At 35.9% G+C, this 24,175-nt stretch overlaps 1 protein-coding gene across 1 annotated transcript in view; it reads left to right on the top strand.

Annotated features, from left to right (window-relative positions):
- Nucleotides 1-11,719, top strand: part of LOC129226189 (SEC14-like protein 2) — a 38,606-nt gene extending 26,887 nt beyond the window's left edge. Inside the window, exons 9-11 of the mRNA XM_054860788.1 lie at nt 9,135-9,221; nt 10,638-10,744; nt 11,660-11,719. Coding sequence (XP_054716763.1) covers nt 9,135-9,221; nt 10,638-10,744; nt 11,660-11,719 — 254 coding nt within the window. The remainder of the gene's footprint in view (nt 1-9,134; nt 9,222-10,637; nt 10,745-11,659) is intronic.
- The last annotated feature ends 12,456 nt before the right edge of the window (nt 11,720-24,175 follow it).

Raw genomic sequence — 24,175 nt, 5'->3', positions numbered from 1 at the left:
GATGACAGCATATTTGAGTAACGATATAAATGTTCCGTTCCTAAGTTTGGATGATTTTTTGATAAAAATATGAACGAAGCATGGTTACAATGGATTTTACTTTTTGTTTTTGCGCCAACTTCAAAAATTATGTTTAAAAGCATTATCGATGGTAAGATAAATAAATACCTTTGTGCTGAATAGTAAAGTCAGAACAAACAACGTAAGTAGAAGCACAAATTTGTGCTTCTACTTACGTTGTTCGTTCTGACTTTATTATCGATGGTGTTTAAAGAATAAAATTATTTTTCACTTTTTAGAGCAATTTTGAAGTCGGTTCTATTTTTTTTTTTCAAAATTTTTTTATTTCATTCTTTTTAGTGTAAATGTAGATATTTCAGTAAAAGTAAGAAGTTACCTAGTAAGAAGTGCGGCTCTATATCCCTGTATTGCTTTAGAAAAGCCTTTATTCAAAATTATCATTACAATTACTATTAATGTTACAGTTATATGGCACCAAACTTTTATAACAATGTGTTTCATATTGTCGCGTAGATGAAGATAGCGAAGACAATGTGAAAGCCAAATGAAGCGAATACTCGTTAGTCTCAACTCGAGATCTTTATTCAGAACCACGAATGAACGTTACATCTCCTTATATACAACTTGAGAAAGTGCTGGAACTTTCCAGACTTGGAAAGATACAGAAATTAATAGAAGATTCGAGAAAATACGGGAAACAGTAGAAACGAAATTTTAGTAAAATTCACTTTGTCCTAGTCGGGATTTGAACCCGGGTCGCTCGTGTGGGAGACGTGAATTCTACCACTGAGCCACCGTTATCCACGATTGAAAAGTGCGAACTTCGCTACAATATCATTTTAATTGCATAAAATTTACTGTTGTTTTGCCCATAACTTTTTTTCTAAAGAACAAATATGGTCAAACAAAGTAATGGGACCTAAGTTGAGCCATCCCCTATCCATTAAAAAAAGAATCATCAAAATCGGTTCACTAGGTGAGACGCTATGAGTGGACAAACAAAAAAAAAACATACATACGGTATGAACTGATAACCGCCTCCTTTTTGAAGTCGGTTAAAAATAGGGGAACCCATTCTCGTACATCAATTAAAAAACATATGGCTACAGCGCTCTCTGAATTTTTGAACTATTTTTGAAAATCGGTGATTAAAAAATTCCAAGCGCTGGTGCAACATGCAACTTATTTCACTTCCTATCTCACACGGTTTCGCTGTTATGTCATTTCAAATTAGGGGAACCCATTCTCGAACATCAATTAAAAAACATATGGCTACAGCGCTCTCTGAATTTTTGAACTATTTTTGAAAATCGGAGGTTAAAAAATTCCAGAGCGCTGGTGCAACATGCAACTTATTTCACTTCCTATCTCACACGGTTTCGCTGTTATGTCAGTTCAAAATAGGGGAGTTCTTTTTTAAGCACCCTGTACTGTTCATCTCCTCTGAGAGTTTCCAGGATGTAACGCATTGACTTGACAAACTGCTTATTTATTTATTTTTTCCGATTTTTTATTAAGTCAAGCTACTTCTTTTTTAATTGTTCCAAAATGCTTGGCAAATTAAAATTTTTTGGTGACCATAATAGGACGGGTGTACAGGGGGAAACTCCTGTCATTCAGTTTTTTTCAAAGACATGGAATAATGATGCCATCTAATGCTTGCTGAAGAATACTTTTCGAATAGTCTATACTTTAGAATACTTTTTGAATATTTTTTGTACAGTTTCCCGTAATAGAATCATTTCAATTCTTTCTATTAATTCAATTAATTAATCTTAATATATAAAAATCTTCTGTGCGGACGTTTGTCACCATAAGGTTTTCAAACGGCTGGACCGATTTTGATCAAATTTTTTGTGTGCAATTAAGTTGTGGCAAGCATGGTTTCGAAGCGCGATGGATCGAATCGGAAACGTTTTTGTTAATTAATAAATTAATTTAAACATTGGATGGTTATATCTCCCAAATGATTTATATTTATCTTAACCTATTGTTGAACTAGAACTGAAATAAATATTTAACCCGCTGCCAAAGGACAATAAGAAAGCCAGCTCTGCCTTTTGTAATGAAATTTCCTACTGTGATATGTCAATTGATAATAGATAAAACGTAGAGAAAGAGAGAGAGTGAAGCCTTCATTTCTTGAAAGCAATGATTTTAAGTCCCGTGATATATTTTAAAGTAAAGTACTGATGGAAGGTTCACGCAAAACGTGTGTTCTGTCGTCGTAGTTGAACAAAGGAAGTTAGAGGTAACCATGTGACCGCATCGGTGCTTTAAGTTTTCCTAACCAAATGATCAGAAAGTACCGTGCCTAGCAACATTTGTTTCTCGGCTCAAATCCATCTGAGTTTTGGCACCAATGTCAAGAATAATCAGTACATTATTAAAGGAAAAGATGATGGAATTTAAAGACGAAACACATTTTATTTTTGTTCAGATAAAATACAACGGGGTAGTTCTGTACACAAAAGATCAGTGCAGTGGAAGATCGGGGATATTTTGATAATTGGGAATCTGGCGCGGTCGTCTCATTTTTGGCGTTAATAACTTTATTTTGGTAATCCTGCTGATTTATTGTAGCCCTATGTAAATAGATGTTTCCGTTCTCTTTGTTTAGCTTTGCAACGAAAAATACCTCTCGCGCAGGCGCTGGAGCCAAAAATTGACGCCAATGATAAACGATCGCCAGATTCCGAATTATCGAAACATCCCCGGAAGATCTTTATCTTTGTGGAAAGAACATATTAGGCAATATATTAAGTTTTAAAAGTTTTCTTTCAAAAGATCGGACTGAGAATCGATAGGAGTTGGCTTCGCTCACTGATAGGCTGGATTACAGTAACTTGGTGGCTTGGCGACTTTGGCTATAAACAATAGAGTTGCATGATCATTCATTTACATTTTAAAGCTACTGTTAATGTAATGTATTGTATTTTTTGTTTACTTGGCGAAATATTTCAAATTGCAAAGAATTGCTTTTCGTTTTTAAAGGGTTTTTAGTCATTTTAGTTGAAGAATGTGTTTATTTTACAACGGAAGGGGGGGGGATGAGTGATTTTCGCTTATTCAGAGAACTGTTTTTATCTTTATAATTTTTTTGAACGATATCCTTTCGATCGTCTTATTCTTTTTCATGTAGGGGATTTTGCAGCGGGATTCCCCGTTTGTTCTAGATGGGTAGTTAGTTTTTTACACTTAATATTTGAGGACGCTTTCTATCGTTTGAGTATGGCTGAAGGAACAAACCATCAAGTATGGAGGACAAAAATAGTTAATGAAACAACTGCTCAGTGGGCATTAGATAAATCAAATTGTAATAAATATACGCATTCTGACACCAAGCAGCTTAAATCATTTTCTTTTTACTTATTTTTTCCAAAAAAAAAAAACGGTTCAAACACTTGATAGTTTATTGAAATTTTTTAACTTTTCAATTTTCAAAGTTTTAACAGAAAAACGTCTGTCGGGTCCTCTAGTTTTTTTATAATACTTCTTCAGAGAAGTATTTGATATAAGATGTATGCAATTTATTATACATATTTCCCAAAGTTTTTTTTTGGGGGGGGCGCCATAATTTTGTTTTTATCTAATCAATCTTAACTAGAAAGGAGTCTTTTTCTGAGATACAGATTTCTGAGGCATAGATTTTACCCTAAAGGAAACGAGCTAGTTGATTAAATATTTATTTTTCTTCACGAAGCTGTAAAGTATCAACCTCCTTCACAAAAATATACATTATTAATATGCCCTTGCCCCAAGTATGTTTTCTATTTATCGAAGTTTCAACAAGAGTATTTTTAAAAGATAATCGATTTGCCTTATAATAAACTCGGGTAGTAGATGCATGCTGTACGGGATGATTGATTAAAATTTCGTTTTCAAAATTCTGTGAAACCTTAACCACTGGTCATAAGGATTTCAAATTTTAACTAAATACTAGCTGCTTCGCCCGGCTTTGCACGGTCCTCCTCGAAAATAAAAGTTATGTCAAGTGACGCGAGTTCAACACTCAAGCTTGAACCAAAAAAAAAACAGTGAAATTTTGCAGCAGATTGCGGAAAAAAACCCAAAAAGTGAACATTTTAAATCTCCTGATTACAGGAAAAGCCTCAAAACAAAAACAAGAATTTTACCTGTTCATATTCGTGAAAAAAAAAATGGCAACAGATCTTTCATCTCAATATTTTTCTTCACGCTATACATTTTAATAAAGGAGCATTGCTGCGGAAAGTTGAGATGAAGCACTGAATAATAATTTGAATGGAGGAAAGCCTTGAAAAATAGGGAATTTATGTCGAAATCTAAGTGTCATAATGAATAGTTTTTAATTGATATCTCCGCTAATTATTGTCGGAGGATTATGTTAAACAGCCAAACATGAAGACGGGAGGATTACGAATCCATCGATACCTGGTTCGATGGTCAGTTCACTGTCGTTCGGAAGAAGAAACTTGGACATACATAGGTACATACGCTCAGTTTTTAATTATACTAGCTGCGTGCCCGGCGTTGCACGGGCTACCTAAAAAATGAAAGTTATATCAAGTGACGCGAGTTCAACACTCAGGCTTGAACCAAAAAAAAAAAAAAAAAAGTCAGTGTAGTTTTGCGGCAGATTGCGGAAAACCCCCCAAAAAAGTAAACAATTTAAATCCCCTGATTACAGGAAAAGCCTCAAAACAAAAACAAGAATTTTACCTGTTCATATTCGAGAAAAAGAAATGGCAACAGATCTTTCATCTCAATGATTTTCTTCACGCTGTAAATTTTAATAAAAGCGTTCATCCGGAAAGTTGAGTTGAAGCACTGAATAATAATTTGAATGGAGGAAAGCCTTCGAAAAATATGGATTTTATTTTGAAATCTAAGAGTCATAATTAATAATTTTTAATTGATATCTCCGCTAATTATGATCGGAGGATTATGTTAAATAGCCAAACATGAAGACGGGAAGATGACGAATCCATCGATACCTGGTTTGATGGTCAGTTCACTGTCGTTCGGGAGAAGAAGCTTGGACATAGATAGATAGATACTCAGATTTTATATGTATAAGATAAGATACTTAAAGACGGCGGAAATAATATGCAGTCGGAAAAAGAAAGCTGTAAAGTTTATGAGGCATTCTTAAAAAAGGGTAACTTTTCTGTCACACCTTTTACAGTAAAATCTTTAAGGAACAATTCATTTAACAATGCTTTTTAATTTCATCAAAAATATATCTATTTAAACCTGCCAACATTTTTTTCATAACAATTTGTATTTTAGTATATTTTTGGTTCACAACATGCAGATTCTCACCTCCGTGGCATGTCACACACCTTGTGTGACTGTTTATGTTGCTTAATAACTTGTTTAATCAGAAGCATATGCTTATTTATTTATTATTCCTTTCACAAGTGTCTCTAATACTAACTGTTTAAGTATATTTAATTTTTTAATATTGTCTTTTCGTTCGTTTTAGTAGGATAAGGAATTATGTCGCACAAATTCTCACCTCCGTTAACTAAACACAAAATGCCATTCCTCATTAACACGTGGCAGTAATGACATCACATTTTATTTTCCATGATGCAAGGGATACCCAAGTTTATTTTCAGATACAAACAAGAAGTTCCGTCTGGAACTAGACGAGCCTACTTTCCCGTATACCCATACTACTTTCTAGTACCTGATCAATATTCTCAAAAATAGCTAAAATCGCAAATTTTTTCAAACATATTTTTTTAAATATTTTAAGCTGATTTCTAGGAATAAAATATTCCTTACTTTTCTTCAAAGAAACGAACAAATAAAATAGCAGCACCTTTTAAACAAAGCAGCTAATACACTTTTTTCCATTAAAAAAAATTTTTTTAACAGCTTTCAAAACGAAAAAATAATAATAAGTTCATTAAAATAAATACATCATATAAAAAAAAAATCGTTTCTTTTTCCCCTGTTGCCGAAAATAATTTTTTAAACGAATTAATGCACTTACCAAAATAAAAAAAAACAATAAAATGTCAACTTAAAGAAATAATTTTCATTGTCAAAAAAAAAAAAAAAATCGTCTGCGCATATTTTTCGAGTTTATTCACCGAAAACTAAATACCTAAATTAAAACTTTAGCGTGAAAATAAAAACAAATCATATCAACAATAATCATTTTACAGTTAAAACCACAGCAGCGGAGTCGGAGTCGGAGTCAATCTCATTTTGGGATAAAAGAGTCGGAGTCGAATATCCAAGAATCGGAGTCAGTTCAAAATTGAACGGAAAATTGTTCAAATCAAAAAGATATCTTATATATAAGTTTTTTATCAAAAGCTTTTTCCTACAAAGTTTTTTTGAAGCAAATTCGCCTCACAGTTCGGAATTGCCTTGAATTTCCCCGTAGGCGCTAATGTTAAGTTTTTTTGAACTGTTCAAAATTGAACAAAAAATAGTTCAAATCAAAAATAGAAATATGGGAATGAGGTGTCCTCGCCGAGATCTTTCGAACAAAAAAAAGTTTGTTCGAATCGGACTATTCATTCAAAAGTTATTAGGGGGGGACAGACAGACAGACCGACAGACAGACAGACCGACAGACATTTTTCCCCATCTCAATAGCCTACTTTCCAATTTTTAATTTTTCAATATTTATTTAATTATTTTATTTATTTTTGACTTTTTTTTGTTTTTCACGATATTTTTAAGATGCATTAAGCCTTCTTTCATGCTTTTTTCTTCTTTTTCTGACGTTTACTGGGAAAGTAGGCTAAAAAAAGGTGTGACATTTTTGTCGAAAAATAAGAAGACAGATTTTGTTTTAAAAACTCAGTGTGGTTATTGTGACTTCTCACCTCCGTGAACTTGAACTTCAGGGATGTCAATTACTGTACAACGAGCTGATGGTGTGCATCACATGACTTCCTTTTACACCAATTTAATGCTATTTCCCTATTATTGCAATTTTAATGGGATTCTCTCTCTAACTCTTTAAATATCACTAGCAATGGCCACATTGAAAGCAGATTAAAAAAAAAAAAAAAATCGCCAAATTTTTCGCCAAGTTGGCGACAAAACTTGGCAACCAAAAGACTGGCGATATATCGCCAAGTGACCGCCAAATTATAACACCACTTGAGTTTGCATCGAAATTAACAATGATTTCCCCCCAAAAAGGTGCAAAAGACCCCTTTAGAAACACCCGAATGCAACCAAAATAGGAGGTGCACAACTAGACCCCACTACGAGTCTATGTACCAAATTTCAACTTTCTAGGACATACCATTTTTGAGTTATGCGAGATACATACGCACATACGCACAAACATACAGACGTCACGAGAAAAGTCGTTGTAATTACCTCGGTGATGGTCAAAATGGATATTTCGCGTGTCTATACATTCTTAGGCACTTTTCCGCATGTGGTCGAATCGAAAAAAAAACTCAACATTCATTTGGGGGTGAGCAAAATGGAAATTAAGGGCGATTTTTGAGTGAAAATTTTTTCGCGAATACAATACTTCCTTTTTTGTAAAAGGAAGTAAAAAGGAAGTGAACGTGTTTTCATATGCTTAATTTGTGCAGGTTGCAGTAACAAAAAAAAAAAAAAAAAATATTTCCCTGAAAAATGTATCTATTAGGCCTAGATTAATGGAAAATTCCTCACCTCCGTGACAGACCTTATCAATATCATTATTCGTGAGATGAAAATAAATGATGGAGGGGAAATATATATTCTATCAATCTTAGGCATTCGAACAAAATTGTAAATTGCCAGTATATTCTCAAACTTACTAAATACTATTTTTTAACACACATTTGAACTAAAAAGAAAACTACTAATTAAGCAGTACTTTAATTAAGAAAGCTTAATATTAGATTCCCACTAATCATTAAAATAGCTCATTGTTTGCGCAATTAACAAAATTACTACTGTGATATTAAATTGGCCTCGATTTTTAAACGTCAAATTTTTTTTCTTTTTCTTTTTTACTTCCTTTTACAAAAAAGGTAAGTATTGTATTCGCGAAAAAATTTTCACTCAAAAATCGCCCTTAATTTCCATTTTGCTCAACCCCAAATGAATGTTGAGTTTTTTTTTCGATTCGACCACATGCGGAAAAGTGCCTAAGAATGTATAGACACGCGAAATATCCATTTTGACCATCACCGAGGTAATTACAACGACTTTTCTCGTGACGTCTGTATGTATGTGCGTATGTGTGTATGTGCGTATGTGCGTATGTATCTCGCACAACTCAAAAATGGTATGTCCTAGAAAGTTGAAATTTGGTACATAGACTCGTAGTGGGGTTTAGTTGTGCACCTCCCCTTTTGGTTGCTTTCGGATGTTCCTAAGGGGGTCTTTTGCACCTTTTTGGGGGGAAATCATTGTTAATATCAATGCAAACTCAAGTGGCGTTATAATTTGTCGGACACTTGGCGATATATCGCCAGTCTTTTGGTCGCCAAGTTTTGTCGCCAACTTGGCGACAAATTTGGCGGAGTTTTTTTTTTTTGGTTTCAATTTGGCCATTGTTGGTGATATTTAGAGAATAAATATTGAATCACATTAAAATAGCGAATAATGGGGAAATGACATTAAATTGGAGTAAAAGGAAGTCATGTGATGCACACATCAGCTCGTTTCATTACTGTGAACAAGGCATTTTTTTATTTTTTTTTTATTTATGAGTAAAATAATTGAAACTTAGCTGGGCCATTGTTTATGGTTGCTTCTAGTAGGTAACACTTTCATGTAGGAATTTAAAAAAAAAAAGTTTCGAAATTGAAAAATATTTGCGTTCAAAAGTTACATTTTCTAGACCCATATGAATATTTGTATGACGCTTAAAATTACAACAATATTGATTTTGGAAACGTTTGCGAGCAAATTGGCGGTTTGTTGTTCCGACTAGTTTGGCGAAATATGTTGAAAAGGAACCGTGACATAACTTTAACGGAAAAGTTTCATGATATTCATCTTTATCCGGGTTTTTGTCAGTCTCACAAAAAAAAAATATTTCTCCCCCTAAAATTTATCCTTTTACCTTAATACAACAACATTTGCGAAACTTTTTTTTTTTTTTAAAGAGTATCTGAGCCTCTTTTATACTAATAGAACGAACTTTTTTACAGCACCGGGTTATTTCTACAGAGCTTTTAATTTTCTGAAACCAATCTTCCGACCAACTCTTCTAGAGAAGATTCAAGTTATTTCCAAACGTAAGTTTCCATTTTGGGTTTGCTAAATAATGCCTTTTTTTTCTTGTTATTTAGTCAAGGAAGATGAAAAAAAAAATAATTTGAATTTTGACCTCTTGAATTCAAATTATGTTTTTCGCAATCAGGAGTGTGTGTGTGTGTGTATGTAGGCGTGCGTTTATGTGTGGGGGGAGGTATGTGTGTTTGTGTGTAGGGGGTATGTGTATGTGTGTGTAGGCATGTGTGTTTATGTCTGTGTGCAGGTATGAGTGTGTGGGTAGTTGTGTGTATGAGTGTTTGTGGGGGGGGGGGATGTGTATGTGTGTGTAGGCATATGTGTTTGTGTCTGTGTGCAGGCATGAGTGTGTGGGTAGTTGTGTGTAGGTGTGTTTGTATGTGTAGGTGTCTGTATGTATGCGAGTGTGTGTATGTGTCTGTGTGTGTGTTGTGTTTGTGTATGTGTGTAGGCGTATGTATGTGTGTGTTTGTGTGTGTGTGTGTGTGTACGTGCGTGTATGTATGCGTGTAAGTGCAGGATATTGACGCAACCTGGAGGCTGTTTTCGCTAGAGGAGCAGCATCGTGAGGAGCCAGTCGACGGTGGTGCTGCAGAGGGTGCTGGCGGGAAAATAAAATGATAGGATGCCAAAAACAGTCAAATGAGAACAATAAGCAATCGTGATTGCTCAAAAAAAAAAAAAAAAAAAAATCATCCAGAAAAGAGCTTAAACTTGTAACGAAAATGAACGTTATCATTTAATTCTCTTATATATATATATATATATATATATATATATATATATATATATATATATATATATATATATAAAGTAGGTTTACACTCTGTTCACGGAATACGTGTGCCGAAAGTAAAGAGAAAGGCTTCCAGAAGTTTTGCCGCAGTGTCACTTTTGGGGCTTTCTTTTGAATGAGAAGGAAAAGTTAGTCAATAGGATTCGCCTTCTCCATCTGCTTGGCACCAATTTGTTCGTGTCCAAGCCAAGCACGTGTTTGAGATTGCCAAATGGCGCAATTCTTTGTTTACATCTAGTCTATATTTTTCAGTGAACGAAGTACTATCCAGCTCCGACAATTTGAGCTATGGCCTTTGTGTGAGTGTGAACAAGTCCATTTCTTTCAAAGGAGAGCAATAGGCGTGGTTGGGCTGGCATTGCAACCCTTTTATTGGCGAGAGAATCCAATACCGCTTGCTAATAGGTATAGTAATATTGTTCGCCAAATTGGCAATACGCTGCCAACTAAATCCGCAAGTTCTTAAGCCGTTTTTCCTCACTCCTATTTCAACTATACCCCCTATTTCCCCTATTATAACCATTTTCAAGTCAAACACATTAAGATGAATGTTTGTTTTCATATTGGAATGTTGGTTTTTGCAATTTTGCAAATATTAAAATGTTTCCTTTTTCTCGGATTGTAGATCAAACTAGGGAACTCCTGCTGAAGTACATTGATGAGGACGTTCTTCCCGCCTTTTTGGGAGGTAAAAGAGTCGATTCGAACGGAGATCCCAGATGCGGCGAATTGGTAAGTGTACGAGTTTCGAAACATTTTGCTTTCAAAGCATAAAAAAAAAGAGGTGTGTAATACCAAACATGAAATGTTGATTGAAATCTACAACTTCAGACTGATGATTTCAATCAACAAAGGGTATGTTACCCTTTAGCAAAACTCGGTTAAATACTGTGATTTAAGGGGTACCTCAAAAATGATCAAACGATCAAAAAATATTTTATTGCATATTTCAAAACGACAAATTATTCCAAATACAGGGAAAAAATTTCATCACTTTAGTTCAAATATTTAAAAAGTTATGAGTAGTTTTAGGTCATGCTCGCTATGTATTCTTATGCAAAAGAAAAACTTTTTTCTCGATGATGGTATTTTTGTGTTTTCATGTCATTAGAATCCCTAAGGATTTTTTTCTATTAAAGATACAGCTTTAAAGTAATACTTTTTGCAGTCAGGATAATATATTTGATAAAACTGTGCATTAGATAAGCATTTTATAAATTACTCAAATGTTTAGAGCATGTTAAACCTTTAAAAACAATTTAAAAAAATTACGATTTTTTACATAATTAATCACAGAAAATGTTCCAATACATATATAAACAAATGAATGCACAGATTTTTAGAGATGAATATTGTGATTGCTTAGCAAAAATTATTTTTTAAATAAGTGTAAAAACAAAAAAGCCTTAGGAATTTTAAAAATTGAAATTTCCCTAATTTTTTTGAATTTTTAAAAAATGTGGGAAATATTTTAAGATTTTGAAATTAAATTATTGGTTGCGAAATGAGTATGTATGTTATGGTTTCAAAGAAAAACACAATATTCATAAATGAAAAAGAAAAATTTCAAAATATACTGTAACCCCTTAAAAAAAGTGAAAGAAAGAAAGATAGGTGACTTTCGGTAATGATAAAAATCACTTTTAGTTAGAAAATCCTCAAGACTTGGGCTCCAACGCCCAAAAAGTTACTATACTTGAATTGTAGTTGGGATCATAGAGCAGGAATTAGTAACTGGAGGGAGCGAGTCCAATCATTGGTTTAGGAAATGCTGAGGAAAAGATTTCTCAAGTCAACTTCGATGAATAGGAGACATATTTTACATGAAACGAGTGGAATAAACCCGATTTCTTCCAATGCTTTACTTTTAAATGTATGATGTGATTTGGGATCTTTGTTTAAAGGATCCTGAGGGATTTCACTCGACGTTAAATCCCGGTTATCACAAATTTGCCATTTCAACTGCGCTTGCGCGCGGACTTGGCTGATTTCAAAAATCTTGCTAAAATTAATTACAAACATTTTAAATTTGTTAATAAATATGAGATGGCAACTGATAAAAATTAGAAATCACAAAGCTTTCTCTGATTTAGTTTTTAGGTCTCGGTAATTGAGTTTTCAGTTTATTAATGGAATTGGAGTCTGATTTTTCTATCAAAGGCCCTTTTCAGGGCCAAATTTTCAACCTCAGAAGAGTGTACTAGAATTGCAGCATCACTTCTAATACAAAGCCGAACCATCAACCTAAATAAAAATGTATAATACTGCTGTTTACGCCTAACGTAAAATATCCGCAAAAGACAGACATTTGTACTCATATTCCAATCATTTTTGAAGTACACAACGTGTTTTACGTTTACGTTAAGTAAATATTTTCAAACCAATAAATATTGAAGTGTCATTTTTCCCTTTACATTATAAAGATTATCAGGTATTCATATCCGTAGTTTCATATAATATATCACGAAATCGCTGTGAAAATTTTCTAATCGCATTCATTAATTTGTTGGGACTCTAGCTCAGCCTAAATATAAACAAGCAATACAAAATCTTAAAACAGAAAGCCCAAAAAGCTAAGTCCGCGCGCAAGCGCAGTTGAAATGGCAAATTTGTGATAACTGGGATTTAACGTCTACTAGGGATTTCGACCTCGGGACCCTTTCCAAGGCTTTATTCTCTCCAACTTTTATTCCCTCTCAATGGCTGGGATATGAGTTGGCGGATAGGGGTTTCCACTGTTAGTTCTCATCTGAAATTTTACATTAGGAGAAATTTCCCCCAATAATCAAAACCCTCCCAGTGGAAAACTTTTATGTCTTTTACGCATTATTACCAAGTCATAATTCATATTTCAATAAATTAAAATATCATTTTTGAAGTTAGCGTTTGACGGTTTTCTTCTAGTTTCCAGCGATGAAACACACTTATTTCAAGATACCATCGGAGTTTTACATCAGCAACCGAGTCACACCCCTATCCCGGCAAGATCCAGGGGTGACATGTGTCACCGTGGGGGCAAGATCTGTCCTGAACGTCTCACTTCGGTGCAGACAAGCTAGTACCAAGTATCGTTTTCGATATCGATCAGAAGGAGGAAGCCTCTCCGTCACAATCTTCTACAGGGAAGACCTGTAAGTACGCAATAGTATCTTAATAAATTAACACTAAAGGAATATAACCTAAATAAAAGACTTAATAATACCTTAAGTACCTATGCAGTTTATTAATAACCTAGGCGTAATAATAAACGAACGACCTACCTAACTTATTATTAACTTAACCTAATATAGCGGATCCCCGATTTTAAGTTTTCTGTCAAATCATCGATTTAAAACGTTTTAAGCGGGAAAAATCGGGATATCGTTAAAAATCTAAGCATATTGTTTGAAAATTGACTCTTATCCAATGAATTAGGGGGGAAATGTACCCTAGCAGCACAATTGGTTGGGAGATGGTTGGTCAACGGTGGAGCTCACAAGTTGACCAACGGTAGGCAATGTCCGCTTTGGCAACCGTTACACAACCAACCATTTGCCAACGTAAGGGTACGATCTGCTACAGTGCCTAACAATTTCCCAGCGATGAGCCACCGAAAATACTCACGGTTGGCCCAACGATAACCAGAAACTCTAGGGCCATTGTTGACTCATCGTTCGTGGCCAACACACCATTCCCCACCGGTTTCTACCACTAGGCCACCGTTGGCCAACTATCTCCCCACCGTGCGTGCTACTTGGGTATAATCTGCTTGTTTTTTTTTTTTTTTTTTTTTTTGAGCAATCACGATTGCTTATTGCTTTCATTTGACCGTCCTTGGCGTCTGGTTCCTTTTTCAGCTTGGACCAGGGACACCAGCACCACCGCCCACCGGCCTCTGCAGGCGGCGTGGAGCGGCTGCTCCGGTCCTGAGCTATACGCTTCTCCTGGTCGGAGTCGTCCATGTCCTACACACATGCGAACTCATACTCATACACACACGTTCATACACACAAGCCTTTACACACATACACACACGCCTACGTGCATATACACAGGTCTACGCACACATTCAAGCCTACACATGCATGCACGCGTGACTACATATACGCACACATACACACACATACACACGCTCATACATACAAGCCTTTACACACATACACACACGCCTACGTGCATACACACAGGTTTACGCACACACACAAGCCTACACATGCACGCGTGTCTACATATACACACACGCCTGCACGCACACACACAACTGTACACACGTAACCGCCCAGGAGGAGGGGTAGGCTTGGGGGGACAGGGGCTGTTTCTAGAAACAATAGCCCCCAAAGAGTAGGGCCCTGTCGCAACTCGTGATTGCGAAACACATAATTTGAATTCAAAATTTCAGAATTCAAATTAATTTTGAAAATTCGAAAGGTTTTTTTTTTTTTTGGTTTTAGATACAATTTCATTTATAGCACAATTTGTACTAATATTTTTTTTTTGATATTTGTTTCTTAGTTAGCAATTCACAAATTAGAAGTTTTAGAGTTCTTATGCTCAGAATTGCTTGATCAACTGTGGGTGGGTTTTTTTTTTTTTTGTTCAAAAAGGATGGTTCAAAAAAGCTTTTTTTTTTAGCTTGAGTCCAGGGCACCCTCTATTTTTTTTAGACTTACTTTTGTTTTATGCTGTAAAAGTTTTAGCTTCTTACTCAAATTTTAAGAGGGTGCTCAATGACCCGTCCATTTAACATTAGTCGTAGCATAGAAAATGCCCCAAATTTAGAAAAATTTCATTTCCCCAACTGTTTTTTTTTTTTTTTTGTAAATAGTTATTTTATTGCAATGTATATGCATTTTACTAGTGTATATTATAATTTGTAGCATTGTTTTTTCAGTTCAATGTCTTTTAAAACCCCCTCCATATAGGTATGAAGTTTAGGGGAGGGGGTTGAGCACCCTCTTTTAGTTGAAATAGGAGGCTAAAATTCTTCCAGCATATTAATATCCACAAATCTAAAAGTATTGAGGGGGTCTCCCGTTATCTAGAAGAAACTTTTTTTTACTTGTATTTTTGAAACACCCTAGGGGACACCCTAGATTATTTCTTTGTCGGCTTCATCATTATCATCGAAAGCGGGTAGTAAATCTGATATTGAATGAATTTGGGATGTCACCAATTTCTGGGTAATATTCAAGAAGAATGTCAGCAGCTCTGGCCCTCAACTGTCATGAAGGAAGGTTGGACGATGAGAGGAAATCTCTCTCGCAGACAAAGGACGATTTAACAGAATTTGGGATGTCACTAATTTCTGAAATGAATTTGGGATGTCACTAATTTCTGGGTAATATTCAAGAAGAATGTCAGAAGCTCTGGTCCTTAACTGTCATGAAGGAAGGTTGGACGATGAGAGGAAATCTCTCTCGCAGACAAAGGACGATTTAACAGAATTTGGGATGTCACTAACTTCTTAAATGAATTTGGGATGTCACTAATTTCTGGGTAATATTCAAGAAGAATGTCAGAAGCTCTGGTCCTCAACTGTCATGAAGGAAGGTTGGACGACCAGAGGAAATCTCTCTCGCAGACAAAGGACGATTTAACAGAATTTGGGATGTCACTAATTTCTGAAATGAATTTGGGATGTCACTAATTTCTGGGTAATATTCAAGAAGAATGTCAGCATCTCTGGTCCTCAACTGTCATGAAGGAAGGTTGGACGATGAGAGGAAATCTCTCGCAGACAAAGGACGATTTAACAGAATTTGGGATGTCACTAATTTCTGAAATGAATTTGGGATGTCACTAATTTCTGGGTAATATTCAAGAAGAATGTCAGCAGCTCTGGTCCTCAACTGTCATGAAGGAAAGTTCGACGAGCAGAGGAAATCTCTCTCGCAGACAAAGGACGATTTAACAGAATTTGGGATGTCACTAATTTCTGAAATGAATTTGGGATGTCACCAATTTCTGGGTAATATTCAAGAAGAATGTCAGCAGCTCTGGTCCTCAACTGTCATGAAGGAAGGTTGGACGAGCAGAGGAAATCTCTCTCGCAGACAAAGGACGATTTAACAGAACAAAAGGAATGCCAGAGCGGCTTCAAACAGCTACAAAACAAAATTATCTTGAAAAAAAAATCTTAAAAAACGAAAATTGCGTGAGTCTTGTTGATGAAAAATTAATTTGATTTGTTTGTAGGAAAAACGTATAAAGAGGGCTTTCTGGAGAAGAGTGACGTAATATTCGGAATGTTTTATCATTATCAATCTCGCCTTTTTTAGGGACCAGCAGAAAAGGACGTCGGAAGCGGGATAGTGTATAAAAGGGGCAACATAAGATCGAGGTTCCACTAATAACAAAAATACTTCTTTACTTATTAATAACGTAGACAATAACAATCTATAGTAAAATGAACCATAATCTTGATGAAAACGAGCTGATGTGTGCATCACATGACTTCCTTTTACACCAATTTAATGCTATTTCCCTATTATTGCAATTTTAATGGGATTCTCTCTCTAACTCTTTAAATATCACTAGCAATGGCCACATTGAAAGCAGATTTAAAAAAAAAAAAAAAAATCGCCAAATTTTTCGCCAAGTTGGCGACAAAACTTGGCAACCAAAAGACTGGCGATATATCGCCAAGTGACCGCCAAATTATAACACCACTTGAGTTTGCATCGAAATTAACAATGATTTCCCCCCAAAAAGGTGCAAAAGACCCCTTTAGAAACACCCGAATGCAACCAAAATAGGAGGTGCACAACTAGACCCCACTACGAGTCTATGTACCAATTTTCAACTTTCTAGGACATACCATTTTTGAGTTATGCGAGATACATACGCACATACATACAGACGTCACGAGAAAAGTCGTTGTAATTACCTCGGTGATGGTCAAAATGGATATTTCGCGTGTCTATACATTCTTAGGCACTTTTCCGCATGTGGTCGAATCGAAAAAAAAACTCAACATTCATTTGGGGGTGAGCAAAATGGAAATTAAGGGCGATTTTTGAGTGAAAATTTTTTCGCGAATACAATACTTCCTTTTTTGTAAAAGGAAGTAAAAATACCTATTTGGGGCAAACCGAACCTGGCAGTATTGTGAGGGCTACGCAGATCATAATCACAGCATTACGTAGCTGTCTATACCAACTAGAGTGCAATATGACATCACACGTCAATCAATATTTTGTACAAAAAAATATTGCTTTACAAACATTGTGCAGTAAACGGGGTGGTGCAGTGAATGGAAGTGTCTGTATGGCGTACGGATGACTCTCACAATGGGTTTTGATCAGGGTTGCCAGATTTTAAAACCGTAAATACGGGACAGGCTTCTAGGAGTGAAAGTGCGAGGGGGGGGGGGGGTTCGATATTTTTTAAGGTTGAGGACAATTACTGGATATGGTGTATTTTAAGGGGTCTAAGATCTCTTAACCTTCAAAATTTTCAATTTTCTGGAAAAAATATATGTTATGCATAATTTAATTTTGAACAATTTGATGCCTTATTTATTACCATACGCAAAAAACTTTTCAAGTTATCGTGAAAATGCGTATACTTTCCCCATAGAGATTTATGTTAAGAGCAGCTGTTTAAGCCTCTTTTTCTCGGGGTGCGTTTTTTCGGGTTTCTCATTTTGCGCGCATGATATCTCAAAAAATTTCTTGTATATTTCCGTAAAACTTTTTGTGCATGCATTTCCGGTTTATTTTTATGATCTGAACCTAAATTTATTTGTTTTTTTTTCTTAAATGATTTAATTCTTTTTTGAAATTTGATAAGTTAATGTCAAAATTTTGGGGGAAAATATTTATTTTTTTTAATATTAACTTTTATTTTTTGTTAAAATTTAGGTTCAGATCATACAAATAAGCCAGACAAACACGCATGAAAAGTTTTACGGAAATATATAAGAAACTTTCGAAGATATCATGCGCGCAAAACGAGAAACCGGCACTTGAGAAAAAGAGGCTTAAACAACTGCTGTAAACATAAATCTCTATGGGGAAAGTTTACGCATTTTCACGATAACTTGAAAAGTTTTTTGCGTATGGTAATAAATAAGGTATCAAATTGTTCAGAATTAAATTATGCATAACATATATTTTTAGCAGAAAATTGAAAATTTTGTAAGTTAAGAGATCTTAGACCCCTTAAGGGGTGATTTCCGACTAGAACGTTTCTTCCTGAAAAATCTGAAGAATTCAATCGTATCAAAGCATTCAACTTTAAAAAATGTCACCGATCAAAGTATAAAAATCGTTTTCATTGCGATAGCCGACGCATGCGCAGGGGTATATGTCCAACATTAGTCAATGAGCAAAGAGGAAGTAATCATTGGTATGCCGCTCATGCCAAAACAAAAACAAAATTGAAACGAAAATAATGTTTGCATTTGCTGCCACATGATTTTCTTTTTGCTCTTTTTTACAGATTTTTTGCTTTACTTAATTCCCCCCCCTTAAAATAATGCTTCGTTTTGTAAAATATTGTAATAAGCTAGAATACGGGACTATAGGCGTCCCGTATTGAAATTCCCCGGGACGCGGGACAATTTTTCAAAATACAGGACTGTCCCTTGAAATCTGGGGTTTTGATCCACATATTTTTGGTATACGGATTCAGTACTTTACCAGTAAGTCGAAATGATCTCGAGGCTCGGATGTAAAGTTTGACGATATATTCTCTGACTTTACGCCATTTACATTTTGGAACTGGTCACCCTATATTTCCTATTCCTATTCCTATTCTAGAGTCACAACTGACTTCAACTGTATTAATGTCGAGGACTGCATACTAAGTGCCTTGCCTCCATTATTTTTATATACCGATAGATGGCAGCACCATCACCGGATCGAACAGTTAATGAGAATTTAGAACTAGTCCAAGAGCTAATAGCTACCTGGTGCTAGCACCCCCAGAGGTATCGTTTCACTTGGAGGACATTGAGACCACGAGCATATTTAACGTCGCCCAGTCCCCTTTAATGACGACGGTGGGTCTTCGACCAGCGAGGATCGAACCCGAGTCCCTCCGGCCCCGAGTCCAATGCCTTACCGATCAGGCTACCACGGCCCCACCCTATATTTACCTTAATATCTCTCTCAAAAAAAAAAAAAAAAAAACTTTTCAATCCGGAAACTTACGAGTTAAAGTTAAAACTTTTTTTGTGCAAGTGAACTCTATTTTTGTTCAATGATGAATTTTTTTCTGTCTCATTCAACTCTCAAATTAGTTTTAAATGTATTTCAAGTTAACTATATAGTTTGGGCAAACCTTACCAAGCAGCATTGTAAAGGCTAAGCAGATCCTAGTCACAACATTGCGACGCTGCCAGGTCACTTTTGGCCCGGCTGTGGTACACACGAGTTTGATCCATTTTCCGTAGGCAGTTTACTTATGTTAACATTTACGCCTAAACAAAAACTAATTCTCCTCAGTCACTATGTTTGTACCGTATGCGACTTTATGCGTTTCGGTTCAAACATTATTTGAACAAGTAATATTTTTGGTTGCCGAATTCGGTCGCCTCGTATATAAGCACACTGTTAAAAATTCAGGAAGATTTTCTGGTAATTGTTACTGTAAAATTGCATCGCCGACGCATCGCTGATTTTTACGGTAATTTATACCGGAGAAATAAGCGATCCCAGCGCCAACTGGTTGCTGTGGCCTACCGAGGAAACCGTAAAATTTTACAGTAACATTTGATTTTTACGGTAATAGTTACTGGCAACATGGATGCCAGTAACAATTACCGTAAATTTTCCGGAAAATTTTTAACAGTGCAGTTTCTTAGACTTCTTTGCGACAGGCCCATATTAATTGAGATTGATCTATAAAGTTTAACAGCAAACGGGCGTGGTCCTGCTTTCTAGAGAGTTATAGATTGTAAGGAAATCTCAGCAAAATGAAAAATCGCCAACACTTGACGCATTGCCCAATGCTTATCGATGTTCGAATGTTAGTGAAACGAGTGGTTAGTTGGTATGGCTACGGATCAAGGAAAGGAGCAAACCGCGGCCCTCTAACCCTAGGGTTCCACTTCTGAGGGCCGCAAATTCACCTAATTTTTCTGTTCTGTTTTGGTTTTGAAACTCCATGTAAATAATTTTCAAAAATGAATAACGGCGGCAGTTTCAAGATTTGCCCCAGCTCGGAGATTTATTGAATCCGAAACTGGTCTACATTAGGCTATTTGAGTATCAATCGCCGATAGCTCCCCACGATAACCGTAAGTCTATCCCAAAAGGACATCATTTTGGAAGCATTTGCATTCCTATGGTGTTGTAGAGAACTATGTTGCTAACTTATTTCATCTTTTAGAGAAGGTGACCTTCCGGCCAGCAACGAACCCATTGTGCCGTACGAAGGCGAACCCAGATATCGCATCGTCAGTGCCAACCTCAGAGTTCAGACTCACCTAGCGGAGATTGACGGACGCGGCGTGATGCCATGGCCAGGCACGTGTGAGTACGGACATCAAATTGATTTATTATCTTTCCTAGTGGCACCCGCACGGCTTCGCCGGTAATAGAAAAATTAAAGGTCTTTTGGTTCGCCTGTATATTTACAAATAATGTATGGTGAATTTTCTCGCCTATTGGCTTGTACCGACGTTACGGTTCCACGTTATGAAAATTTCGTATCTCGCCAATTGGCTTGTGCCCATGTTACGGTTCCACGTTATGATAATTTCGTAATTTATGATAGTTTTTTTCTTAAAATTGGAATAAAAAAAGAACCACATCGAATTTTCGAAAAATCGCTTCGAGGTGCACACCCCTATGCTACATACTAACTTTGTGCCAAATTTCATGAAAATCGGCCGAACGGTTTAGGCGCTATGCGCGTCACAGACATCCAGACATCCTACAGACATCCAGACATCCTCCGGACAGAGAGACTTTCTGCTTTATTATCTTTACTAATAATAAAGCTGAAAGTCTCTCTGTCCGGAGGATGTCTGGATGTCTGTAAGATGTCTGTAGGATATCTGTAGGATGTCTGTGAGGCGCATAGCGCCTAAACCGTTCGGCCGATTTTCATGAAATTTGGCACAAAGTTAGTATGTAGCATGGGGGTGTGCACCTCGAAGCGATTTTTCGAAAATTCGATGTGGTTCTTTTTTTATTCCAATTTTAAGAAAAAAAACTATCATAAATTACGAAATCATCATAACGTGGAACCGTAACATGGGCACAAGCCAATTGGCGAGATACGAAATTATCATAGCGTGGAACCGTAACGTCGGTACAAGCCAATTGGCGAGAAAATTCACCATACATTATTTGTAAATATACAAGCGAACCAAAAGACCTTTAATTTTTCTATTACGGGCGAAGCCGCGCGGGTGCCACTAGTTACTAATAATAAAGCTGAAAGTCTCTCTGTCCGGAGGATGTCTGGATGTCTGTAGGATGTCTGTGACGTGCATAGCGCCTAGACCGTTCGGCCGATTATCAGGAAATTTGGCACAAAGTTAGTTTGTAGCATGGGGGTGTGCACCTCGAAGCGATTTTTCGAAAATTCGATTTTGTTCTTTTTCTATTAAAATTTTAAGAAAAAAAATATCATAAGATGGACGAGTAAATTACGAAAATATCATAACGTGGAACCGTAACATGGGCACAAGCCAGTTGGCGAGATACGAAATTATCATAACGTGGAACCGTAAGATGGGTACAAGCCAACTGGCGAGAAAAATCACCATACATTATTTGTAAACATACAGGCGAACCAAAAGACCTTTTGATTTTTCTATTACGGGCAAAGCCGTGCGGGTATCACTAGTCTTAAAATAACATAGTTGCGAGTTGAGCACAGGGGTGCCGAGCTAGGGAAGGGTGTTGGGGAGAATTTCTAAACTAATAATATCGCCCCAATATTTCCTTTGAACTAGCAGAGTGCATAGGCGGATTTAGGACTGAGTTCCTGGAGGGGCAGGATTTTTTTTTTTTTTTTGCAACATTTTTATTGCCCCCCACTCCCATGTTTTTGTCTGTTTCCTGTGATGCATAAGTGCATGCTTTATTTTTTTGTGTGTCGTTTTCATTAATGTGTGTTTTCATGCTGTCCTTTTTGAATTGACCTTAAGAGAGGGAGCTGGTATCTAGAGAGTGACGCAGGGGTCCGTATTAAGCGGAAAATAGAATATCTACAATTTTAGGGAGCCGGGGGTTTCTCCCCCGGAGGAAATTTTGTAAAATGGATATAAAATTCTGCATTTTGAAGCCTTATAAAGGTTAATTGGTTCAGACTAGAAATTGATAACTAGATTATGCAGTTGTACAGTATTGTTCAAACTTTGTAAGAAACAGCCATTTTAAGTTTGAAAGAAAAAATAAACTATAGATTTCTCATTACAACAACCTGTTTTTAATTATAAGTAGTGCAGAAAACGAAAAGGAATAGAGGTAGTGTATCATTTTTTTTCCTGGCTAAACAGATTAATAATATGCAGTAGAAGTAATTGGAGCCCACTTTGCTTAGGATTTTCAAAGACTTATTTAATTATTTTCAAGGATTCTAGAATAAATAAAATTATTTAACGCACTTCATTTGTACTTTCCAGTCTCTGATATTTTAGTACTTTTGATTGTAAATTTTTAGTCCTGTTCTAACTTTGTGAGAAATAGCTATTTTAAATCTTTACTAATAATAAAGCAGAAAGTCTCTCTGTCCGGAGGATGTCTGTAGGATGTCTGTGACGCGCATAGCGCCTAAACCGTTCGGCCGATTTTCATGAAATTTGGCACAAAGTTAGTATGTAGCATGGGGGTGTGCACCTCGAAGCGATATTTCGAAAATTCGATGTGGTTCTTTTTTTTATTCCAATTTTAAGAAAAAAAAACTATCATAAAGTACGAAATTATCATAACGTGGAACCGTAACATGGGCACAAGCCAATTGGCGAGATACGAAATTATCATAACGTGGAACTGTAACGTCGGTACAAGCCAACTGGCGAGAAAATTCACCATACATTATTTGTAAATATACAAGCGAACCAAAAGACCTTTAATTTTTCTATTACGGGCGAAGCCGTGCGGGTGCCACTAGTTTAAAATAAAAAACAAACCATAGATTTCTCATGACAACAACTTTTCTTCAGTTGAAGTGGGGCAGAGAAAGAAGAGAAATCGAAGTAGTGTGTATTTGTTTCCGTGCTAAACAGAATGACAACATGCAGAAGAAGTAAGATAAAAGCAATCAATACAAAAGAATTTCCAAAATACTGCATTCGGGATTGAATAAATAGCAAGATATGAAACATGTGAGTCACAAAAATTTATTTCAAATAATATGTTACAAATGTGAGAACCATGATTTTTACATTTTGAATACAGGATGTGGCAAGGAGCTGAATTTGACATATTTTGGCATTCCTCCCCCTCTACCATTTGTTAGAAATTTTAAAATTTCAGGTTTGTAGCCACACGTTTTCAAATATTCAAGGTTTTCAAGCACTTGAAAATGAAATTAGTTTTTTCAACCAATTTCCATTTTTTAAGGAACGAATCATGAATTTTTTTTAGGAGTTAGGGACCCACTTCAAAGCAGGGGCCCTAGGCAATAGCTTGTTTATCTTATAGGAAAATCCGGCCCTGTTTGTAATTCACTCTTACCTGCAAATTCTTGCTTGATTTTTTGTAATTTTTACGAAAATTCGTCAGTTTTTACGGTTAAAGGACTTTTACGATTTAACCAATCTTTGTTAGGTTTTTATAGACTTTTATAAAATTTCAGCAAAATTTTCCAAAACTTTTGATGACTCAATTATTTATGTTTCCATAATGGCAAGGACTGACTCACTTAGACTTAGATGATTATGACTAACTTTACTTTTAAAACAGTATTTATAAAGTAAGTAAAATTGTACTCTCCCTCTAAGAAAAAATATTCATTTAATCAGAACACTCAGATAACTGAAATTTATTCAGTTTGTGGTAGTATTTATTTTCTCTCTCTCTCTCTCTTAAAAAATAGAAATAAAAAGAGAGAGAGAGAGAGAGAAAGGAAAAAAAAAACAAGCTTTTTTACAATTTCTCAAAAGATAATGTGACCAGACGTTCCGCTTTTGGCGGGACAGTCCTGCTTTTTGTCTTGCTGTCCCGCTGCGGGAATGTCCCGCCAAAGTGTCCCGCTTTGTAGAAAAAGTCCCGCTTTTTTTGT

The sequence above is a fragment of the Uloborus diversus genome, chromosome 7 (genome assembly GCF_026930045.1).
Source record: "Uloborus diversus isolate 005 chromosome 7, Udiv.v.3.1, whole genome shotgun sequence".
NCBI classification, from domain to species: Eukaryota; Metazoa; Arthropoda; class Arachnida; order Araneae; family Uloboridae; genus Uloborus; species Uloborus diversus.
Note: the sequence above shows the minus strand (reverse complement) of the source record. Positions and strands in the feature narration are given on the sequence as shown.